General features: G+C 49.1%; 1 protein-coding gene across 4 annotated transcripts in view; it reads right to left on the bottom strand.

The window, feature by feature from the left end:
• CRAMP1 (cramped chromatin regulator homolog 1) overlaps positions 1–23,485 on the bottom strand; it is a 67,959-nt gene that overhangs the window by 30,122 nt on the left and 14,352 nt on the right. For all 4 annotated transcript variants that reach the window (XM_030872162.2, XM_030872161.2, XM_030872159.2 and 1 more), the window contains 3 exons: positions 18,630–18,783; positions 5,011–5,094; positions 1,756–1,804 (listed from right to left, as the gene is read on the bottom strand). In XM_030872162.2, the coding sequence (XP_030728022.1) occupies positions 1,756–1,804; positions 5,011–5,094; positions 18,630–18,783 (287 nt within the window). The remainder of the gene's footprint in view (positions 1–1,755; positions 1,805–5,010; positions 5,095–18,629; positions 18,784–23,485) is intronic.

A 23,485-nucleotide genomic window follows, 5' to 3' on the forward strand; every position in this document is an offset into this window, starting at 1 on the left:
AGGTGAATAGGGAGGTGCAATAGACAACCCCCAGGGCTAAGGCTGGTGGCCTCTCTTCCTACTTGCCTCTGACCACCCCCCACACCTCTGGGAGGCTCCATGTGCCCAGTGGTACCAGCTGGCCAGGTCACCTTCACTCCTCGGCCGCTGGGGAGAATCACTGCTTTTTCACATGGCAGTGATACGTACAACCTAGTCACTCTCAGGCCTGGCTCCAAACTGATGGTAGTTCATAGACACAGAGCATGGAGGGTCCAACATGAGCCTCTGTAAGGTCAGACGCTGGGCTGGAGCCAAAGCAGAAATGCACACAGTCAACCTGGCAGGGACTCAACCTGAGGGATGGGGGCTCGCTGGTCGTCCAACACCAGGCCGAGGGAGGAAAAAACTAGGGTGCAAGACAACGTCCCGCTGATGTAGCAGAGGCCAGGGAAACTTCCCAGGGATGGCTCGACCTACAGGACAGCTGGCCATCGAGCAGCAGGGGCCTGGGGATGGCGGGCGGGTCCGTCTAAGATGAGGAGTGGAGAGGTCCACGTGGGAGCGCAGAGGCTCTGATGGGGTGAGTGGGAGGGACAGGGTGGCTGCCAATGAGGACCCCACACCAGGTGAGAAATCCAGACCATGTAACGGGGGATGGTCAGGCTGTGACTTGGAGTCCAGCACAGCCACAGTGCTGAGGGACTAGGCCACAGCAGCCATGAGAGAGGCAAGGGGCTGCGAGAGACGGACAGGCCCGCCTGCCATGCTTCCAGCTACTTGCAGAGAGGAGTGAGAGGCGCTGACTGAGAGACCCTCAGAGTGCAAGGTCGGGGGCATCCTTCCCAGGAAAAGATGCTGGAGGCTTCCAGCTGGAACACAGGAAATATCCAGGCCGTAATGGGACTTGTACGTCGAGGCAGAGAAATGGGGGACAAGTCAGATCTGGGATCCTTCACCCAGAAAAGGTAACAGAGGCCCTGGGAAGAGTTAAAGTAGCCAAAGGAGAGGGTGCAGGGACAGGAGAGCCTGGGGGCAGTGCCGGGACAGCCCCAGGAGGGCGGTTCCGGAAGCTGGAGAGCAGCTCAGGGTCAGACACCTGGCTGGTGCCCAGGGACCTACTAGCAAGGCTGTCAGAGTGCAGGGGGCAGCGGGCAAGCCAAAGGGCCACTGGGCAACTCAAGGACAGGGCACCGTGGTTTTTCCATGCAGCAAGTCCTGGTACGGCCTCTCTGGGGCAGAAACGGTCACAGCAGTCAGGTCAGAGCTGCGTGGGGGTCCCCAGTGGTTTTGTGTGATCGGGAGGCCAGGAGTGTGAGAGCAGAACAGAGTCAGACTCAGCTTGACCTCGAGAGGCACAAGGAGGAACGGCAGGCAGAGGAAGCGCGGGAGGACCAGAAACATGCACCAGGAAGGCCGGGAGGGCAGGCCTTCTAGAAGCAAAGGAGACCCCCACACCATGAAATGCACAAGGTTGAGGAAAAGAGTGAGACAGTGAGAAGGTGAGGGCTGAGTGGAGACCCGCAGAAGAACAAGGACGGGGCCCCCAGGACGGGGAGAAGCTGGGGGCAGGTCAATCAGTTCCCCGGGCTGGCCACCTCCTCACGGGCAGATGCTTAACTGTGAGGGTGTCAGGGCTAACTCTGAGGACTTCAGGATTTAATGGTCCTCACTGAGAAAAGGGGAGAAAACTGCACATATTTCGAGGTCTATATTTGAGAGAAAAGTGCAAATTCCCACAAGGAGCCGGCCTGCCTCACACACAGCTCTACTCACCCAGCCTGAATGAGCTCATTCAGCTTCGTGGCGTTCTTGTCGTCCATGCCTTTGATGGAAAAACAAACACACGTGAACATCAAGTAGTCAGGAGCGAAGCCCAGCAAGACCCCACATAATAATCTCCAACGCAGACTCCAAACCACTCAATGGGGTAGTCAAGGTCTTCCACAGTTAAGACCCCATGTTAGCTGCAGGCCCTCCCCCAGGGCCCGCACACGTCACCTGTGCTGAGAGCACTGTCTTTGCCCACCTGGACATCCTCGGGGAGGGGACCACTCCCACCTCTGCACAGCTCATCACGCCTCCAAACCCCCGCCCCAGCCCCCCTGCCGCGCTGGACTGCCACTCGCCCCAGTCAGAGACTCCCCTTTCTCCGGGCCCACCTTGCCCCACGCACTCTTGTCCTGCGTGGCTCCTGGGTTACCTGTGGGCCCGCCTCCGTCAGCTCTGAACTACGGACTGACACCCTGCGTGTTTACTAGAGCAGACGCTCCTTTCCTCTGCCCCACCCCCCACTCATTGCTGCCCTCAGGACACGCGAGATAGGAAGTGTAGTAATCAGGTAAAAGGAGGATGGAGGTGGTACATATGTGCAGGCCACTGTGAGATTCTTTGAACCCTGCTGAATATTTGGGGAATAAAACACAACGGGCCACAAATACGCAGCCAGGCTGAAAACCAAAGACAAGGACAAAACCTTAAAAGCAGGCGGAGAAAAACAACGCATCCCCTACAGAGGAGAAAGGACATAAATGGCCAGTGACCTCTCAGCCATGAAGAAAAAACTGTCATCAAAATCCCACATCCGGCAAAAATAACTTTTAAGAACAAATATGAAATAAAGACTTTTCAGATAAATGATAATGGAAAGAATTCACAGCCGGCACAGAGGCATGGTGAGAAAGCCTGAAGGAAGCCCAGCAGGCTGAAGGGACATGTGCCAGATGGAAACGGATCTTCAGGAAACAGTGCTTGGCACCAGGGAGGGCAAATGCAGACCCCATCCCTAAACAAGCCAGATGCAACCCTGCCTTCCAACAGCATGGACCACACAAGCACAGTCAGCGTAAGTGACCGCTGGGGCTATGTGTGAGCATGTGACACTAGAGCCAGCCTGTCGGGGACGTTCATGGACCTGTGAGCTGAGACCAAAGGGGAGGGAAGGGCCCACAGGTCCTGCATCCGGCAGCCTGGAGGGACAGAGTGACAGACAGAAGGCCCGGAGGGTGGGACCACCACAACTTCGGGGTTCAAGTCACCAGATGGGAGCACCATGCAAGCAACCTCCCTTTGAAGAGAAGCCATTTCAACCAACTGGTGAGGACTGCAGACAGCCAAGGTCTTCCCCGGCCTGTCCTGATACCCGCATGGCACCAGGCCTGGGGCAAAGTGTGACTTGTCACTCAATAGCCCAGGAGGCTTGAATGGTCATCCGTTTCCATCGAAACTGAGGGTCCTCAGGCCCTTTTCAAGGGGGAACGCCGCCCAGTTCACGCAGCTGCTGTGACACAAGGTGAGGTGTGTCAAAGGACCAGGAACCCAGCAGAGACTCAGTCTATGTCTTAAGAATTGGATGTCTGGAGACCTCAGTTACAAAAAGTATGTTAACAAAGAGCACGCTCTGACCACTGGAGCTCAGACACGTGTTCCCAGTAGCCCAGAAAAGGCTACCACTGTGTGCAGGGCACGTGGACAACTGCCCATCCCAGCGAGCTCCTTCCCCCACAAACCTTCACCAAAGGACACAATAGTGTCCCAGCAGGTGGATCAGTGGGTGGGTGCAGTGGGGGCTCAGAATGAGGGCCCCACCAGGGTGGAGTGCTGTGAAGCAGCTTTGGGAGCCCCAAGCCCAGGTGGGGCCTCACGGGGATGTGCGTGCGTGTGTGTGTATGTGTGTGTGTGTGTGTGCATATGTGTGTACACGTGCACTTGAGTGCTGCTGGACCAAGAGGGACCAACCAGGTGTCACCAGCAGGAGCAGATGAGCTGGAGGGGACGCCAGGCAGGAAGACGTGTTGAAGTCCAAGTGCAGAGGTCCCTTGGGTCGGGGGACCCAGGTGACACCCCAAGGGTAACAGGAAGCTGACAAGAGGATGAGGCCTGCCTCCTGTGGGGAGCACTCGGGCTGGGATGCTGGGATGTGGGAGATGGAGGACGGGGCCCCAGCATGTTGCCAGGACCAGGAGCATTTTAGGGCAAGGACAGAGAGGAGGATGGACAAGGAAGCAGGGATTCCAGGGGGTGGGGCCCCAGAGCCCCCTCAACAGCACTCAAAGCAGGAGCCGGGGGTTTGTTTAAGTAAGTCGTCAGCCTGCAGGAGCATGGGGTGGGGAGCCAGGCCGCCTGTCCCTTCCTTCAGAGGCTCCTGGACTTCTTGCCTGTTTCAGGAAGGGCGGGTCACCCAGGGAATGCCCACCCTGCCCGCCCCCCTGCCCGGCTATGACGTGTTAGGTGACAGCTTACAATCATCTCATAGTGTCTCATTTAATCTTCAGAGTGGCCCTGCGGGTGTGTGCCCTTCCAACCCACGTGACAGGCAGACAACTGGGGGCTGGAGAGGCGAGGCTGAGGCCTCTTGTCTGTGGTCACATGCGGAGGCCAGAGCACCTGTGCATCTAAAAGGAATCTAGTTACAAGGAGATGCTCAGAGCAAGGCAAAGGGAGGGGCCCAGACCCTTCAGTGTACCAGGGTCGGGAAAGGCCAGAAAGTGGGGGCTGTTCTAGGTCAAGACTCAAGAGACACAGCAGCTGTGAGCGGGCACTGTTCCCAATAGGCATGCCCTGCCTGGCATGGTGGGACGCACTGGGAGATCTGAGTTTGGACAGGATACCAGGTGAGGCTGTGGTACCCACTTGATAAATCTTAAATGTGCTTGCTGGGCATGCAGGAGAATGTCGTTGTTCACCGGGGCCAATGGCTGAGGGGTTTAGAGGGGGCTCAGACGGCTGCAACTTACAGTCACACAGCTGAGCAAGAAAAAATGCAAGTGTGTGGAGGAGGGACAGGAACGGGAGAGACAGTAACACAAACAAGGCCAAGGTTCAGGACCCATGAATCTAAATGATGGTATGTGGGGGTTGTTACGTTCTCCTTCGATTTTTCGGTATATTAAAACGTTCTGTGCGTTAAAATGTTTTCAAAATGTAAGTCGGAGAGAAAACAGAAGAGCCCCCAGTACTAAAACTCCAACTGTAAGAGGATAGCAGGCAGGCCCTGCCGGGAGGAGGCCACCCCTGAAAAAGGGTACTCACAGCCCCCGATCTTCTTGCGCAGCTCCCCATAGCAGATCAGGCCATACAGCTCCTGGGACGACTTCTTCAGCCCGCGAGAGAACACTGAAAATGAGGAAAGGTTGCGGCTTTAGAAGGAGAAAACACAGATGTGCGGGGCTTGCCCAGCTTGTGCACACCAGGGTGCTGGGGGACACTTCTTGGCTTTGACCACTGCACCATGGACCATGGGGCGTTAACATCAGGGGATACTGGGCAGAGTACACGGCAACATGGTGCTGTTTTTGCAATTTTCAAAATAAAAAGTTAAAAGAGAAAAAGGGGGTGGTTTAGAAAACTAGTCGTAACAGGCACAGCAATTTCCCCAGAGAGGAAAACGGGACGTCCAGCATGGCCGGCTTCCGCGAGGCAGAGGAGGGTCAGGACCACCTTCTCTGTGCACAGAACCCACCCAAGCTCAACGAGGGGCTGGCAGCACTGGAACCAAGGAGGCCCACCTCTCATGCCTCCTGGGACGACAGACAACTCGCCCCAGGCCTGGGGCCAGAAGGAAGAGGAAATGTGGCTTGAGTGCTCCGGACGCCCCCTTGCTTGTCAGCAGCAGACCACAGCGTGATTTGGGAGGCAACACCCAGGGTTAAGCCAGCCCATGTATAGCCTGCTCGTGGCTGGAGGAGACCACATCACCAGGTATGAGCAGAAGTGCTGAGGGAGGCTCCAGAGGCTCTGTAACAGACTGATTTGGCCCCGATGCCCGCCCTGGACACCTACCTGCAGGCGTCTCTGACGCCAGGAAAGAAATCCTCACGTGCTCAAGCCACTGTTACCTTCAGTGTATTGTGTGAAGCCAAGCCTGACGGTGCCTTGTAAGTCTGGTTACTGCCCAGTTGGCCCCTTTCTGATCATCTCACAGGGCAGTGACCACTGCCATGTGTCCCTCTCACAACTGTTCTCTCCCCAGAGACCCCCTTTCAAAGATTTGGCTGTGTGTGATTACAACAATAGGAAAGGAAAAGAAAAGTATATTAATAAATAGAAAGTAACATTCTGAATGAATTACCTAAAACAAGGATTCTGAACCTCGGATAGCCTCTGAGGAGCCTGGGGCTCTGCTAAGATCACACGCCAACCATTCCCGAAGGTTTTCCTGAGAGAAAGACTGACAGTCTCAGCAGACTCTTACAGGGACCGCTACTCGGGAAACTTACGATCCACTATGCAGTCGATAAACAAATGTGGGCTTTCAGACAATGGAACAGTACTCAGCCACAGAAAGGAATGAACGGACCCTACAAAAGCCTAACACACCGTACAACCTGGAAGCACCTGGAAAACGTCATGCTCAGAGAAAGAAACCGGACACTAAAGGCCCCGCATTGTATGACTCCACTGATATGAAGCGTCCAGGAGAGACAAAGATCTGTGGCTCCGTGGTTGCCGGGGCTGGGGGAGGGGCTGCAAAACAGCTGCACAGCGTGGAACCCAGTGTGACCACCAGTGCAGCACCAAGAGGCGGGCAGGCCTCTGGCCTCACATGGTCAACCGGCTGCCACCAGCTCTGAAAGGTGATCAGGACCAGCGAGAGACCTCGGTGCAGCCCTCGGCTCAACAGAAAGAAGGCACTTCCCATGGGGCCACACCGGGACACCAAAGGCATGTGGGTCAGGCAGAAGACACTGCAGAGGGGCTTCCCTGGTGGCACAGTGGTTAAGAATCCGCCTGCCTATGCAGGGGACAAGGGTTCGAGCCCCGGTCTGGGAAGATCCCACATGCCACAGAGCAACTAAGCCCATGTGCCACAACTACTGAGCCTGCACTCTAGAGCCTGTAAGCCACAACTACTGAGCCTGTGTGCTGCAACTACTGAAGCCCATGTGCCTAGAACCCATGCTCTGCAACAAGAGAAGCCACTGCAATGAGAAGCCTGTGTACTGCAATGAAGAGTAGCCCCGGCTCACTGCAACTAGAGAAAGCCCAAGCGCAGCAACGAAGACCCAACGCAGCCAAAAATAAATAAATTTTTTTTAAAAAGTTTAAAAAAAGAAGACACTGCAGAGAAGGGAGAATGGCGCCAGCGGGGCTGACCCTGCAGAGCTAACTGTGGAACTGAGGGCAGCTGATGCATCCACCCTTCATCCAAGTTGGAAAAAGGGCTGAAGGGGAATGATACCTCCAGTGGGGGAGGGGAGTTTAGGAGGCTGTCCAGCAGGGGGAGGTGATAAAAATGCCCAGGAAAGACACAACCACTCTAGATGTCCCACAGAGCCCAGTGTGGCCACCCTGCGACACGCCTCTGGACCTCAGGGCAGACGATGCACCACGTCCACACCGGGAGCCTGGGTGGTCCACTCTGCCCATAGCCTGGTGGCGGTGAAAGCACAGAACGTGCTAGAGCACGGCTCCAGGAATGACCCCCCCCACCGCCTGATCTCCAGGTAGCTTCCTACCCCCTTCCTCTTCTCGTGTTGCTGAGGCCTTCACATTGGAAGTGAGTGTTTCGAGACCAGCCAAAGCAGATGAAAGACCTGCTCTCGTGGAATGACTTTCAGAAAGAACAGACTATGTAACAACAAAAAAGAGAAATGCGGAAGACAGAGAAAGAGCCAAACAGCTAAAACTCGTTTCTGCGTGTCAGCCTGGAGGGAGGGAGGGTGTTCGTGACGATGACAGATATTAACAACAGCACACTGGACTCGACAGGACCAGAGTCGATATTTTCAAATCAACTAGGGATGTGAGCAACAGTCTGAGCTAAGGATGGGCACAGCCAGCAGAAACACAGACTCCGTGGAGACGGCCTGACAAAGAACAAAATGCTGCCAACTTGCCACAAAGCACCACAGCCATCGAGAGGCTTACGTTCATGGCCACGTGGACACTGAGAGCACACGCGCATGCACCCACGCGCACGTGCACACGCACACACACCAGTAGCAAAAGACTTGTGGGTCAGACCGAGGGACTGCTGCAAAGCATGGAAACTGAGCGCCCACTTCCCAGGGTCCCTAGAAGGAGCAGCAACATCACTACACAGATATGGCACTAGAAGAGGTTGGAGCCACCATTCTCTTTGTGTTGTATCTTCCTCATCAAGATGTCAGGCTGGACGGGCGGCCCCTGAAGCAGAAGGCTTTTAAGCAGGAAAGATACTTTAAAAAGACTCGTGAGAAGCACAAGGATTTAACTGGCCAGAGAGAACCTCGGTGGGGTCATAAACTCAGCAGAAAGCAGGCACTGCACGTGGGGCCTCGCATGAAACAGGACTTGCCCAGAGCAACATGCACTCGTCTGTCAGGTACTCCTTTCTGCCTTTGTCATGGACAGAACCAGATGGGAAATGCAGGGAGAGGCACACAGACCCCCAGGACAGAGGGCCGGACACGCACCTTCCGGGAGGGTTGTCAGACAGTGCTGTGACGGGATGTTCACGATGAGACAATTAGCAGTAACGTTAGTGTAATTTTACCACAATTGTGTGAATTTATCTGAAGAAGAGTGCTATATGAATAAAGATATCCACCCTGTGTTATTTAAAAACACTATAAGTGACTTCCAAATCCAAAAGGAAAGGTAAAATGTATTCATTTGTAGTATCTCCACTCAAACAAATAAATTTAATAAAAAACACATGGAGGGCTCCCCTGGTGGCGCAGTGGTTGAGAATCTGCCTGCCGATGCAGGGGACACGGGTTCGAGCCCTGGTCTGGGAGGATCCCACATGCCGCGGAGCAACTGGGCCCGTGAGCCACAACTACTGAGCCTGCGCATCTGGAGCCTGTGCTTCACAACGAGAGGCCGTGACAGTGAGAGGCCCGCACACCGCGATGAAGAGTGGCCCCCGCTCGCCACAACTGGAAAAAGCCCTCGCACAGAAATGAAGACCCAACAGAGCCAAAAATAAATAAATAAATAATGTGTATATATATATATATATATATATATACACACACACACACACACACACACACATACACACACACACACCCCACACGGAGGGACTTCCCCGGTGGTCCAGTAGTTAAGAATCCACCTTCCTACGCAGGGGACGCAGGTTCAAGCCCTGGTCAGGGAACTAAGATCTCACATGCCATGCCACAACTACTAAGCCCACGTGCCACAAACAGAAAGAAGCCCGTGCACCACAATGAAAGATACTGCATGCCGCTACTAAGACCTGATGCAGCCAAATAAAAAAAATTAATTAATTAATTAATTAAAGAACTGATCACCAAGCATTAGGTTAAGAAAACTTACTAATACTGAAAAAACTAAAACAGATGTCATTTGGAGAAATTCTACATCGACATGAAAAGGTGGTGTGAAAACAGTACTTGTAAGGCAGACAAAAGTCAGGAGACAGAGCGAGAGGGGTACCATGGGAAGAGGATGCTGCCTGGACTTGGACCTCCACTCCCCGCATCATTGGAGTGGACAGGGGCCAGGGCCTCCACTGCCGAGCCGGGGCTTTCTCCTCCACCCGATCAAGCGCATTACAGGCACCTCCAGGGAAGAGCATGCCACGTGCCCAACCACAGGCGGCAGTGGGGACAAGAGAGGATTCAGGGGAGGATTTCTGGGACAACTGACACAGGAGCTGAGTCCTGGTGAACAGGTTAGGGAGGACGACCAGGTGGGAGTGGCAGGAGTGTGGCAGGAGTCAAGGTGTGAAGGAAAGTGCAGGTAAGGAGGCAGGTGACTCCATTGCCGGGGCCGTGGCAGGTCATGGTGCGGGTCTCTGGTGGGGCAGAGGAAGGGGGCTCAGGCAAGGGAGCGGCCGGGCAGATGAACATTTTGTGTGGATCTCACAGCTCAAAGGCTGGGTTACGAAGGGCAGGACCAGCAGCACTGGTCTAGGGCAGGACCAAGGCAGGCCAGGTAGTGAGAACAGATCTGAGAAGCTCGGAGTAGAACCAGAAACACTGATAGGTGAGTAAGAGGTGCCCCCAAAGATTCAAAGGGAAATACATTCAGAGGACAGTGTCGTAGGACAGAACCAGATGGGGATTCCCTGGCGGTCCAGTGGTTAGGACTCTGCGCTTTCACTGCTGGGGCCGGGGTTCAGTCCCTGGTCAGGGAACTAAGATCCTGCAAGCCACGTGGCATGGCCAAAAAAAAAAAAAAAAAAAAAAGACAGAAGCAGATGGGAAATGCAGTGACCATAACAACCATCACCAGACCCTGGGACCTCCCAGTCCCTGAGAGGCCTAGTGCTGGCCGATGGCAGGGAGGAAGGACTTCTCCAGGGCAGAGGACAGCAAATCGCAGGCCAGATCTGGCCCAAGGGCTCTCTTTTTAAACAGGCAAATGCAGCAACATGTGTTCCTCTATGTATTATCCACAATGAGCTAGAAAGCAGAGTGAAGTGGTTTCAATAAAGACCATAAAACCCCAAAGCCAAAAATATCTATATTCACCATCTGACCTTTTACAGAAAAAGACAGCTTGAATCACTGTCTCTGGGCTTTTCTAAGGCCAGAGGAGGAATCCCTGGCCCTGGCATCCCGACCTAAGGGAAAGCCAGCGAAGAGAGCCAGATGGGTCAGCGGGGGGAGGCTAGGACACACTGACTGGCCAAGAGAACACCTGCAGGGTACAAACAAAGGTACAAAGGGGAGTAACGTGACCACAGCAACCACGATTAATCTGGATCAGAACTGATGTTATTTGGAGGGTGTGTCAGAAATCAGTGCAGTCAGTGGAAGCACACATGTGGAGAGACCGATCGACGAGAGAAGCAGCAGGAATGACACAGACACAGGATTCTCCCGGCGTGCAGACACAGGAGGCAGCAATTCCTCCCCGTAGGACAGAGGTGCTCTGAGCAGGAAGTCAGAACTGCACCTGGCGATGACCTAGACTAATGAATTAAAGATGGAGCCACGGATCTAGGGGAAGATGGCGGAAGAGTAAGACGCGGAGATTACCTTCCTCCCCACAGATACATCAGAAATACATCTACAGGTGGAACAACCCCTACAGAACACCTATTGAATGCTGGCAGAAGACCTCAGACCTCCCAAAAGGCAAGAAACTCCCCATGTACCTGGGCTGGGCAAAAGAATAAAGAATAAACAGAGACAAAAGAATAGGGACGGGACCTGCACCAGTGGGAGGGAGCCGTGAAGGAGGAAAGGTTTCCACACACTAGGAGCCCCTTCGAGGGCGGAGACTGCGGGTGGCGGAGGGGGGAAGCTTCGGAGCCGCGGAGGAGAGCGCAGTAACAGGGATGCGGAGGGCAAAGCGGAGAGATTCCCGCACAGAGGATCAGGGCCAACCGGCACTCACCAGGCTGAGAGGCTTGCCTGCTCACCCGCCGGGGCAGGCGGGGCTGGGGGTTGAGGCTCGGGCTGCGGTGGGAGCGCCGGGATGGGGTTGGCGGTGTGAACACAGCCTGCAGGGGGTTAGTGCACCACGGCTAGCCGGGAGGGAGTCCAGGAAAAAGTCTGGAGCTGCTGAAGAGGCAAGAGACTTTTTCTTTCCTCTTTGGGTCCCAGTGCTCGAGGAGATAGGATTAAGAGCGCTACTTAAAGGAGCTCCAGAGACAGGCGTTAGCCAGGGCTAACAGCGCGGACCCCAGAGACAGGCATGAGACACTAAGGCTGCTGCTGCCGCCACCAAGAAGCCTGTGTGCAAGCACAGGTCACTCTCCACACCTCCCTTCCGGGGAGCCTGTGCAGCCCGCCACTGCCAGGGTCCCAGGATCTAGGGACAACTTCCCCGGGAGAACACACGGCACGCCTCAGGCTGGTGCAAAGTCATGCCAGCCTCTGCCGCCGCAGGCTCGCCCCGCACTCTGTACCCCTCCCTCCCCCCAGCTTGAGTGAGCCAGAGCCCCCAAATCAGCGGCTCCTTTAACCCCGTCCTGTCTGAGCGAAGAACAGACGCCCTCCAGCGACCTAAATGCAGAGGCGGGGCCAAATCCAAAGCTGAACCCCAGGAGCTGTGCGAACAAAGAAGAAAAAGGGAAAGCTCTCCCAGCAGCCTCAGGAGCAGTGGATTAAATCTCCACCATCAACTTGATGTACCCTGCATCTGTGGAAGACCTGAATAGACAACGAATCATCCCAAATTGAGGAGGTGGACTTTGAGAGCAAGATTTTATTAGTTTTTCCCCTTTTCCTCTTTTTGTGAGTGTGTATGTGTATGCTTCTGTGTGAGATTTTGTCTGTATATCTTTGCTTTCACCATTTGTCCTAGGGTTCTATCCGTCCTTTTATTTAAAATTTTAAAAAAAATTTTTTTCTTAATAATAATTTTTTTATTTTAATAATTTTATTTTATTTTACCTTACTTTATTTTCTTTTATCCTCTTTCTTTCTTTTTTTCTACTTTTTCTCCCTTTTATTCTGAGCCGTGTGGATGAAAGGCTCTTGGTGCTGCAGCCAGGAGTCAGTGCTGTGCCTCTGAGGTGGGAGAACCAACTTCAGGACACTGGTCCACAAGAAACCTCCCAGCTCCACGTAATATCAAACGGCGAAAATCTCCCAGAGATATCCATCTCAACACCAACACCCAGCTTCACTCAACGACCAGCAAGCTACAGTGCTGCACACCCTATGCCAAACAACTAGCAAGACAGGAACACAACCCCACCCATTAGCAGAGAGGCTGCCTAAAATCATAATAAAGCCACAGACACCCCAAAACACACCACCAGACATGGACCTGCCCACCAGAAAGACAAGATCCAGCCTCATCCATCAGAACACAGGCACTAGTCCCCTCCACCAGGAAGCCTTCACAACCCACCAACCAACTTTACCCACTGGGGACAGACACCAAAAACAACGGGAACTACGAACCTGCAGCCTGCAAAAAGGAGATCCCAAACACAGTAAGATAAGCAAAATGAGAAGACAGAAAAACACACTGCAGATGAAGGAGCAAGATAAAACCCCACCAGACCTAACAAATGAAGAGGAAATAGGCAGTCTACCTGAAAAACAATTCAGAATAATGACAGTAAAGATGATCCAAAATCTTGGAAATAGAATAGAGAAAACACAAGAAACATTTAACAATGACCTAGAAGAACTAAAGATGAAACAAGCAACGATGAACAACACAATAAATGAAATTAAAAATACTCTAGAAGGGATCAATAGCAGAATAATTGAGACAGAAGAACGGATAAGTGACCTGGAAGAAATAGTGGAAATAACTACTGCAGAGCAGAAAAAAGAATGAAAAGAACTGAGGACAGTCTCAGAGACCTCTGGGACAACATTAAACGTACCAACATTTGAATTATAGGGGTTCCAGAAGAAGAAGAGAAAAAGAAAGGCACTGAGAAAATATTTGAAGAGATTATAGTTGAAAACTTCCCTAATATGGGAAAGGAAATAGTTAATCAAGTCCAGGAAGCACACAGAGTCCCATACAGGATAAATCCAAGCAGAAACACACCAAGACACATATTAATCAAACTGTCAAAAATTAAATACAAAGAAAACATATTAAAAGCAGCAAGGGAAAAATAACAAACAAGGGAATCCCCATAAGGTTAACAGCTGATCTTTCAGCAGAAACTCTGCAAGCCAGAAGGGACTGGCAGGACATATTTAAAGTGTTGAAGGAGAAAAACCTACAACCAAGATTACTCTACCCAGCAAGGATCTCATTCAGGTTTGATGGAGAAATTAAAACCTTTACAGACAAGCAAAAGCTGAGAGAGTTCAGCACTACCAAACCAGCTTTACAACAAATGCTAAAGGATCTTCTCTAGGCAAGAAACACAAAAGGAAAAGACCTATAATAACAAACCCAAAACAATTAAGAAAATGGGTATAGGAACATACATATCTATAATGACCTTAAATGTAAATGGATTAAATGCTCCCACCAAAAGACACAGACTGGCTGAATGGATACAAAAACAAGACCCATATAAATGCTGTCTATAAGAGACCCACTTCAGACCTAGAGACACATACAGACTGAAAGTGAGGGGATGGAAAAATATTCCATGCAAATGGAAACCAAAAGAAAGCTGGAGTAGCAATTCTCATATCAGACAAAATGGACTTTAAAATAAAGACTATTAGAAGAGACAAAGAAGGACACTACATAATGATCAACGGATCGATCCAAGAAGAAGATATAACAATTGTAAATATTTATGCACCCAACATAGGAGCACCTCAATACATAAGGCAAATACTAACAGCCATAAAAGGGGAAATCGACAGTAACACATTCATATTAGGGGGGGACTTTAACACCCCACTTTCACCCATTGACAGATCATCCAAAATGAAAATAAATAAGGAAACACAAGCTTTAAATGATACATTAAACAAGATGGACTTAATTGATATTTATAGGACATTCCATCCAAAAACAACAGAATACACATTTTTCTCAAGTGCTCATGGAACATTCTCCAGGATAGATCATATCTTGGGTCACAAACCAAGCCTTGGTAAATTTAAGAAAACTGAAATTGTATCAAGTATCTTTTCCGACCACAATGCTATGAGACTAGATATCAATTACAGGAAAAGATCTGTAAAAAATACAAACACATGGAGGCTAAACAATACACTACTTAATAACGAAGTGATCACTGAAGAAATCAAAGAGGAAATCAAAAAATACCTAGAAACAAAGGACAATGGAGACACAAAGACCCAAAACCTATGGGATGCAGCAAAAGCAGTTCTAAGAGGGAAGTTTATAGCAATACAATCCTACCTTAAGAAACAGGAAACATCTCGAATAAACAACCTAACCTTGCACCTAAAGCAATTAGAGAAAGAACAATAAAACCCCAAAGTTAGCAGAAGGAAAGAAATCATAAAGATCAGATCAGAAATCAATGAAAAAGAAATGAAGGAAATGATAGCAAAGATCAATAAAACTAAAAGCTGGTTCTTTGAGAAGATAAACAAAATTGATAAACAATTAGCCAGACTCATCAAGAAAAAAAGGGAGAAGACTCAAATCAATAGAATTAGAAATGAAAAAAGAGAAGTAACAACTGACACTGCAGAAATACAAAAGATCATGAGAGATTACTACAAGCAACTCTATGCCAATAAAATGGACAACCTGGAAGAAATGGACAAATTCTTAGAAATGCACAACCTGCCAAGACTGAATCAGGAAGAAACAGAAAATATGAACAGACCAATCACAAGCACTGAAATTGAAACTGTGATTAAAAATCTTCCAACAGGGGCTTCCCTGGTGGCGCAGTGGTTGGGAGTCCGCCTGCCGATGCAGGGGACACAGGTTCATGCCCCAGTCCGGGAGGATCCCACGTGCCGCGGAGTGGCTGGGCCTGTGAGCCATGGCCACTGGGCCTGCGCATCCAGAGCCTGTGTTCCGCAACAGGAGCGGTCACAGCAGTGAGAGGCCCGCGTACTGCAAAAAACAACAACAACAACAAAAACTTCCAACAAACAAAAGCTCAGGACCAGATGGCTTCACAGGCGAATTCTATCAAACATTTAGAGAAGAGCTAACACCTATCCTTCTCAAACTCTTCCAAAATATGGCAGAGGGTGGAACACTCCCAAACGCATTCTACGAGGCCACCATCACCCTGATATGAAAACCAGACAAGGATGTCACAAAGAAAGAAAAGTACAGGCCAATATCACTGATGAACATAGATACAAATATCCTCAACAAAATACTAGCAAACAGAATCCAACAGCACATTAAAAGGATCATACACCATGATCAAGTGGGGTTTATTCCAGGAATGCAAGGATTCTTCAATATACGCAAATCAATCAATGTGATACACCATATTAACAAACAGAAGGAGAAAAACCATATGGTCATGTCAATAGATGCAGAGAAAGCTTTTGACAAAATTCAACACCCATTTATGATAAAAACCCTCCAGAAAGTAGGCATAGAGGGAACTTTCCTCAGCATAATAAAGGCCATATATGACAAACCCACAGCCAACATCGTCCTCAATGGTGAAAAACTGAAAGCATTTCCACTAAGATCAGGAACAAGACAAGGTTGCCCACTCTCACCACTCTTATTCAACATAGTTTTGGAAGTTTTAGCCACAGCAATCAGAGAAGAAAAGGAAATAAAAGGAATCCAAATCGGAAAAGAAGAAGTAAAGCTGTCACTGTTTGCAGATGACATGATACTATACATAGAGAATCCTAAAGATGTCACCAGAAAACTACTAGAGCTAATCAATGAATTTGGTAAAGTAGCAGGATACAAAATTAATGCATAGAAATCTCTGGCATTCCTATACACTAATGATGAAAAATCTGAAAGTGAAATCAAGAAAACACTCCCATTTACCATTGCAACAAAAAGAATAAAATATCTAGGAATACCTACCTAAGGAGACAAAAGACCTGTATGCAGAAAATTATAAGACACTGATGAAAGAAATTAAAGATGATACAAACAGATGGAGAGATATACCATGTTCTTGGATTGGAAGAATCAACATTGTGAAAATGACTCTACTACCCAAAGCCATCTACAGATTCAATGCAATCTCTATCAAACTACCACTGGCATTTTTCACAGAACTAGAACAAAAAATTTCACAATTTGCATGGAAACACAAAAGACCCCGAATAGCCAAAGCAATCTTGAGAACGAAAAACGGAGCTGGAGGAATCAGGCTCCCTGACTTCAGACTATACTACAACGCTACAGTAATCAAGACAGTATGGTACTGGCACAAAAACAGAAAGATAGATCAATGGAACAGGATAGAAAGCCCAGAGATAAACCCACACACATATGGTCACCTTATCTTTGATAAAGGAGGCAGGAATGTACAGTGGAGAAAGGACAGCCTCTTCAATAAGTGGTGCTGGGAAAACTGGACAGGCACATGTAAAAGTATGAGATTAGATCACTCCCTAACACCATATACAAAAATAAGCTCAAAATGGATTAAAGACCTAAATGTAAGGCCAGAAACTATCAAACTCTTAGAGGAAAACATAGGCAGAACACTCTAGGACATAAATCACAGTAAGATCCTTTTTGACCCACCTCCTAGAGAAATGGAAATAAAAACAAAAATAAACAAATGGAACCTAATGAAACTTCAAAGCTTTTGCACAGCAAAGGAAACCATAAACAAGACCAAAAGACAACCCTCAGAATGGGAGAAAATATTTGCAAACGAATCAATAGACAAAGGATTAATCCCCAAAATATAACAGCTCATGCAGCTCAGTATTAAAAAAACAAACAACCCAATCCAAAAATGGGCAGAAGACCTAGACATTTCTCCAAAGAAGGCATACAGATGGCCAAGAAGCACATGAAAAGCTGCTCAACATCACTAATTATTAGAGAAATGCAAATCAAAACTACAATGAGGTGTCATCTCACACCAGTCAGAATGGCCATCATCAAAAAATCTAGAAACAATAAATGCTGGAGAGGGTGTGGAGAAAAGGGAACCCTCTTGCACTGTTGGTGGGAATGTGAATTGGTACAGCGACTATGGAGAACAGTATGAAGGTTCCTTAAAAAACTAAAAATAGAATTACCATATGACCCAGCAATCCCACTACTGGGCATATATCCTGAGAAAACCATAATTCAAAAAGAGTCATGTACCAAAATGTTCATTGCAGCTCTATTTACAATAGCCAGGACATGGAAGCAACCTAAGTGTCCATCAACAGATGAATGGATAAAGAAGATGTGGCACATATATACAATGGAATATTACTCAGCCATAAAAAGAAATGAAATTGAGCTATTTGTAATGAGGTGGATGGACCTAGAGTCTGTCATACAGAGTGAAGTATGTCAGAAAGAGAAAGACAAATACCGTACGCTAACACATATATATGGAATTTAAGAAAAAAAAATGTCATGAAGAACCTAGGGGTAAGACAGGAATAAAGACACAGACCTACTAGAGAATGGATTTGAGGATATGGGGAGGGGGAAGGGTAAGCTGTGATAAAGTGAGAGAGTGGCATGGACATATACATACTATCAAATGTAAAACAGATAGCTGGTGGGAAGCAGCCGCATAGCACAGGGAGATCAGCTCGGTGCTTTGTGACCACCTAGAGGGGTGGGATAGGGAGGGTGGGAGGGAGGGAGATGCAAGAAGGAAGAGATTTGGGAACATATGTATATGTATAACTGATTCACTTTGTTATAAAGCAGAAACTAACACACCATTGTAAAGCAATTATACTCCAATAAAGATGTAAAAAAAAAAAAATAGAAAAATAAATATATAAATAAATAAATAAAGATGGAGCCACGCAAACTGGACTCAAACACAGAGCCTGGAAAAAGAGTCTGGGAAAAGCCCTGGAACGCCAGCCGTCCACCCGGGCCGACGCATACCAGGCCCTGCCCGACCCTCACCCCACTGGGGCTCCCATGGGAGAAGGGCAGGCAACGGGGAGGTGTGATTCTGGACCACGGTGCCCTCCCTCCCAGGGGGGAGCGAGCCAGGGACTCAGACACCACAGGCTTCCTTGTAACTCAGCCTGACCACCAGTTACGAGGCCTTCTGTCAGCCAAAGCACCAGAGGTGAGAACACTCCAGGCCGTGTGGCTGGGTGAGAATAATGCCAGAAGGTGTGGCCTGCAGGTTTGCGGAAGCCACGCTCCTGGACCAGAAGCCACCCCGCCTCTGGCCCCAGGAAGCCAGCCTAGGCACTCACCATTGTCGAAGTCAATGTACTTGGTGATCTTGTGCCACGTGCGGTAGTAGAAGTGCCGGACCTGCTCCTTGTTCTTCACCATGCTGGCGGGCTTGCCTTTCTTCTTGTATTTCAGAGCAATGTTGTTCTGAATCGCTTCAAAGTCTTTCCCATGCTGGAAAAGAAAGTCCACATTAAAAGCACGAGGTTAGGGGCTTCCCTGGTGGCTCAGTAGTTAAGAATCTGCCTGCCAATGCAGGGGACACGGGTTCGAGCCCTGGTCCGGGAAGATCCCACATGCTGCGGAGCAACTAAGCCCGTGCGCCACAACTACTGAGCCTGCGCTCTAGAGCCCGTGAGCCACAACTACCGAAGTCCGCGCGCCTACAGCCTGCGCTCTGCAACAAGAGAAGCCACCACAATGAGAAGCCTGTGCCCCGCAACAAAGAGTAGCCCCCACTCACTGCAACTAGAGAAAGCCCGCGTGCAGCAGCAAAGACCCAATGCAGCCAAAAATTAAATGAATAAATAAATAAATTTATAAAAAAAAACTAGATTGTCTTATACTTTATAAAATAACACAAAGGGCGATAATAAAGCTAACTTTAAAAAAAAAGCACGAGGTTATAGGGAAGGTGGGAGGGAGACACAAGAGGGAGGAGATATGGGGATATATGTATATGTATGGTTGATTCACTTTGTTATAAAGCAGGAACTAACACACCATTGTAGAGCAATTATACTCCAATAAAGACGTTAAAAAAAAAAACAACACGAGGTTACAACAAGGCAGCCTTCTGTACAATGCAGACACTTCCTGAAAAGGGAGAAAAGGGACTGCTGTGGTTAAGCAAGTATCCTTCATGGCTCCTACTTGTGCATGAACTTCAACCTGGCTTCCCCAGAACCTCAGGTTTCAATTAGAATAATGGATAATGCAGCAACAGAACTATCATAGCATGTGGATACCAATGAGGCAAGGACCCCGGAGCAGTAGAAACATGAAGCTCATGACTTAGACAAAGGGCTTAATCTCCAGAGTTCTTTAGAGCCCATGAAATGACACACCCCCACGAAGACAATAATCAGAAGACACAACACAAGGATGGAGGAGCTCAGGGTGCTGTACATCTGGCATCTTAAAATAAAACAACACATCAACTATTCAGAAACAGCTTCACTGATTTGATCATACAAAAGGTATTCTATGTTCGAACAAGGATAACAAATATGAATGTTTATTAAGAGAATCATGCAGAATATGCTCTGAATACATCTGTGGGCCTTCCTTCAACACCTCTATGCAAAAGCTGAGTACATCTTAGATTTTCAGAATGGAATTTATGTTCCAGAGAACAGTCCCCATCAGTGCTGTTCTGGTACTGATGCAACGAGAACCAACTACTGATACTACTCATCAACTACTGATACTTTTATCAAAACCAAGCCAGCAAGAAGCACTGGGAAGGACCTGGAGGTAACGGCACCCCAGCAGCATTGAGCACCTCTGGTACCCAGATCTTGGTTTCTAAATCCCACTTTCGAAAAGGAACCACGGCTCCTTGGAAAAATGGCCAATGCCAGGTCTGGGGCAGGGAAAATACCAGGTGAGTCTAGAATATCTTGTGGTGCCAGAAAGTGAGAAAGTGCTCAAAGCATAAGGGGAACATGTTAGAAGGACACAGCAGCCAACCTGAAGAGGCTCCCAGTGGGCAAATCTAGAACAATCTGGGCAACAAAATCACAATGATATGAATGGATTATGACCCATGGAAGAGAATAAGTATCCCTGGGTCCATACAGGTATAAAGAAATAATTGAATAAATACATAAATGGAGGAGAAGGGAGAGCTTTTCCTTGCATGGGATTTCCACTTAATAAATGTAGAAAGAATAACAGAATCAGAAGGTCATCACTGGGTAAACACCACAGTAATAGTTGTTCCAGGTAAGAAGAGGCAATGGTTGCTTAAATTAGTGGGAGAAAGAATCATGAGAAACAGGGTATTTACATAGTCTCAAAGTAAAAAAAAAAAAAGAAAAAAAGACTTGGCAGTGGAGAACCTGGGAGATGCCACCTGAATGCAGTGATCAAGGTTCACACAGCCAGGCCTGAGACAGATCACACTGCACACTCTGGACAGGACGCACCAAGGATGCACAGCAATCCCACAGTACTCTTGACAGAAAACACAAAACATGAACTTATCCGTGCAGAAACATCAGGTAAGCCCAATGAGGGGCACTCTATGAATGAACAGACTTGGAATCTTCAAAAATGTCAAGGTCGTGAGAGACCAGGAAAAAAAGGGAATACTGAGGGACCTGTCCCAGGTGGGAGGACCCAGGAGCCATGGCAACCAAATGCAACGTGGGGTCCTGAACCAGAATAGGACATCAGTGCAAATACTGATGACATTACACTAACTCTCCTCATTTTGCCGGTCACCCTGCAGTTACGTGGGTGTCAGGAAAGCGGGTTAAAGGGCATGTGAGCATTCTCTGTACTCTTTTTGCAGCTTTTTCCAACTCTGAAATCGTTTCAAAATTTAAGGTCAAGGGCTTCCCTGGTGGCGCAGTGGTTGAGAGTCTGCCTGCCGATGCAGGGGACACGGGTTCATGCCCCGGTCCGGGAGGATCCCACATGCCGCAGAGTGGCTAGGCCCGTAAGCCATGGCCGCTGAGGCTGTGTGTCCGGAGCCTGTGCTCCGCAACGGGAGAGGCCACAACAGTGAGAGGCTCATGTACCACAAAAAAAAAAAAAAATTAAGGTCAAAAAGTAAAAGTGCTATGGGACTTCCCTGGCAGTCCAGTGGTTAAGACTACACGCTTCCACTGCATGGGGCACGGGTTCAATCCCTGGTCAGCGAATTAAGATCCCACATGTCGTACGGTGCAGCCAAAACAAAGAGTAAAAATCCTCAAAGAATGAAAGCTCACTCACTGTTTTAAAAGAAGCAATGGCAGGTGAACCAGAGCAAGGCAGAGCTGCACCTAAAGTGCCTTCCTCCAGCGTCCAGCTCAGGCACCACCTCTCCCACAAAACTCCCCTCAGCTCTTGACCAAGAACCGTGACGCAAACAAACACACACAGCCTCTAAATCTCAGGACTTCGTTTCATAGCTGAGTTAACGAACCCAGAGGTGACCTGACAGCCCAGATGGGGACTAGAATCTGGGCTTTGCGACTCCTCATCCCACGTTCTCAAAGGACGCTGCCTTCTGAACTCTTGTGGCATCTGTCAGCATATACCTTCTGAGAGTCCCACTTCTTCTGTGCCTGTTACGTTTTCCCAGTAAGACTGCCAGCCCCTTAGGGGGGACTTCTTTGCATTTCTATACTTAGCCATGAACTAGGTAAATAAAGGGTGGTGGCAACAACAGCAACAGTGAAAAAGGCAAAGTTGAAAGAGAAAACTATATGGAGGTGAAGCACACATTTCAAAGACTGAAACGAGAACTCGCAGTATTCGTACAGCTGTCACAGGAAACAGGAGATGCCCAGCAGCTGGATTTGTGGGACACTGGGAAGTGCAGACAGAACACGGGAGGGGAAGCACAGCAGAGATGAGGCCTCCAGCAATTATCGACCCAGTGAAAAGCAAGCAGAAGATGCTGGCCATGCGGCTGCGAGTAAGATAGGAATCAAGACTGGACAGCAATACGGACAGACAGACGTAAGAAGGGAAAAGGAAAAGTTGGCAACAGGCTTTGTGAAATGGAGTATAGAGGATGTTGAGGACAACCACGCTGGTCCAGGCGTTCATCCCACTGGTCTTCCCGCCAGCTCCCTGTCATGGGGGTCACAACCTTTACCCCTGGCCACAGGGAGGAGTCTGGGATGGGACCAGCCAAGCTGAGTTGTGCCCAGAACTGTCCTAACTAGCATGGAGGAGGGTTGGGGAGGCACTCTCGCCCCTGGGGAGCACCTGAAGCAGGAGAGAATAAGCACAGAAATGTCACCCCCAACACACGGGGTTACAGGCAGAGGCCCAGTGACACCGTGGGAGTCCCTGCACACAGTCAGGCTTGATCCAGTCCCTCCGGCTCCCTCCCAGTTCAGTTCTGAGAGCTGCTCAATGCTCGGTCTTGCCCCTCTGCGCTACTCTGAGCTGGGTCTCTTCACTTGAGGCATAGCTCAGTCAGACGAGAGTGCATCAGAAAGGCAGGGAAGACCCTCATCAACACTGCAGAGGCCTGTGCTGAGCACCACGCCCCACGGGTGAAGATGCTCGTGGTTACATACGCCCTAGCTGACCAGCCGGTCATCACCCCACCAGAGTCCCACTGAGTTTTGGTCAGACACACGAAGCAACAGACATAAAGCCCACACTTGTGCATGCGTGCTCTCTCTCTCTCTCTCTCTCCCCCACTGAGTTTTGGTCAGACACACGCAGCAACAGACATAAAGCCCACACTTGTGCATGCGCTCTCTTGCTCTCTCACACACAGACATACACACACATACAATTTGGGATACACCAATAGTACCAACCGTAGAAAGCATTAAGTGACCTGAATAGCCAATTATTAATTATTATTATTATTAAGCAAGGATTTCAGGAGACCTCAAAACACCTACCTGGTAGAAAAGTTAAAACAAGAAGCCTAGCCCGATGAGAGGGGAATGAACTAATTCCCCTGAAGAAAGGTAAGGGCAGGTCATTAACACGGATTTCTTCTGCTTTTCATCAACAACCATGTCTCCCCCACGCTCCTGCAACTGAGTAGCCAGACTGCCTGCAGAGCCCACTTTCTCCCCAAGACAGAGGGGCCACACCAAAGCAGTAACTATTTCAGGTGAGAGTCAGCAATGGCTGCTGATTCTGAGGACACTCCAGGAATCACAAGTCTTCTATGCCTAACAAACAGCTTAAA

The sequence above is a fragment of the Globicephala melas genome, chromosome 15, assembly GCF_963455315.2.
Source record: "Globicephala melas chromosome 15, mGloMel1.2, whole genome shotgun sequence".
Lineage (NCBI taxonomy): Eukaryota > Metazoa > Chordata > Mammalia > Artiodactyla > Delphinidae > Globicephala > Globicephala melas.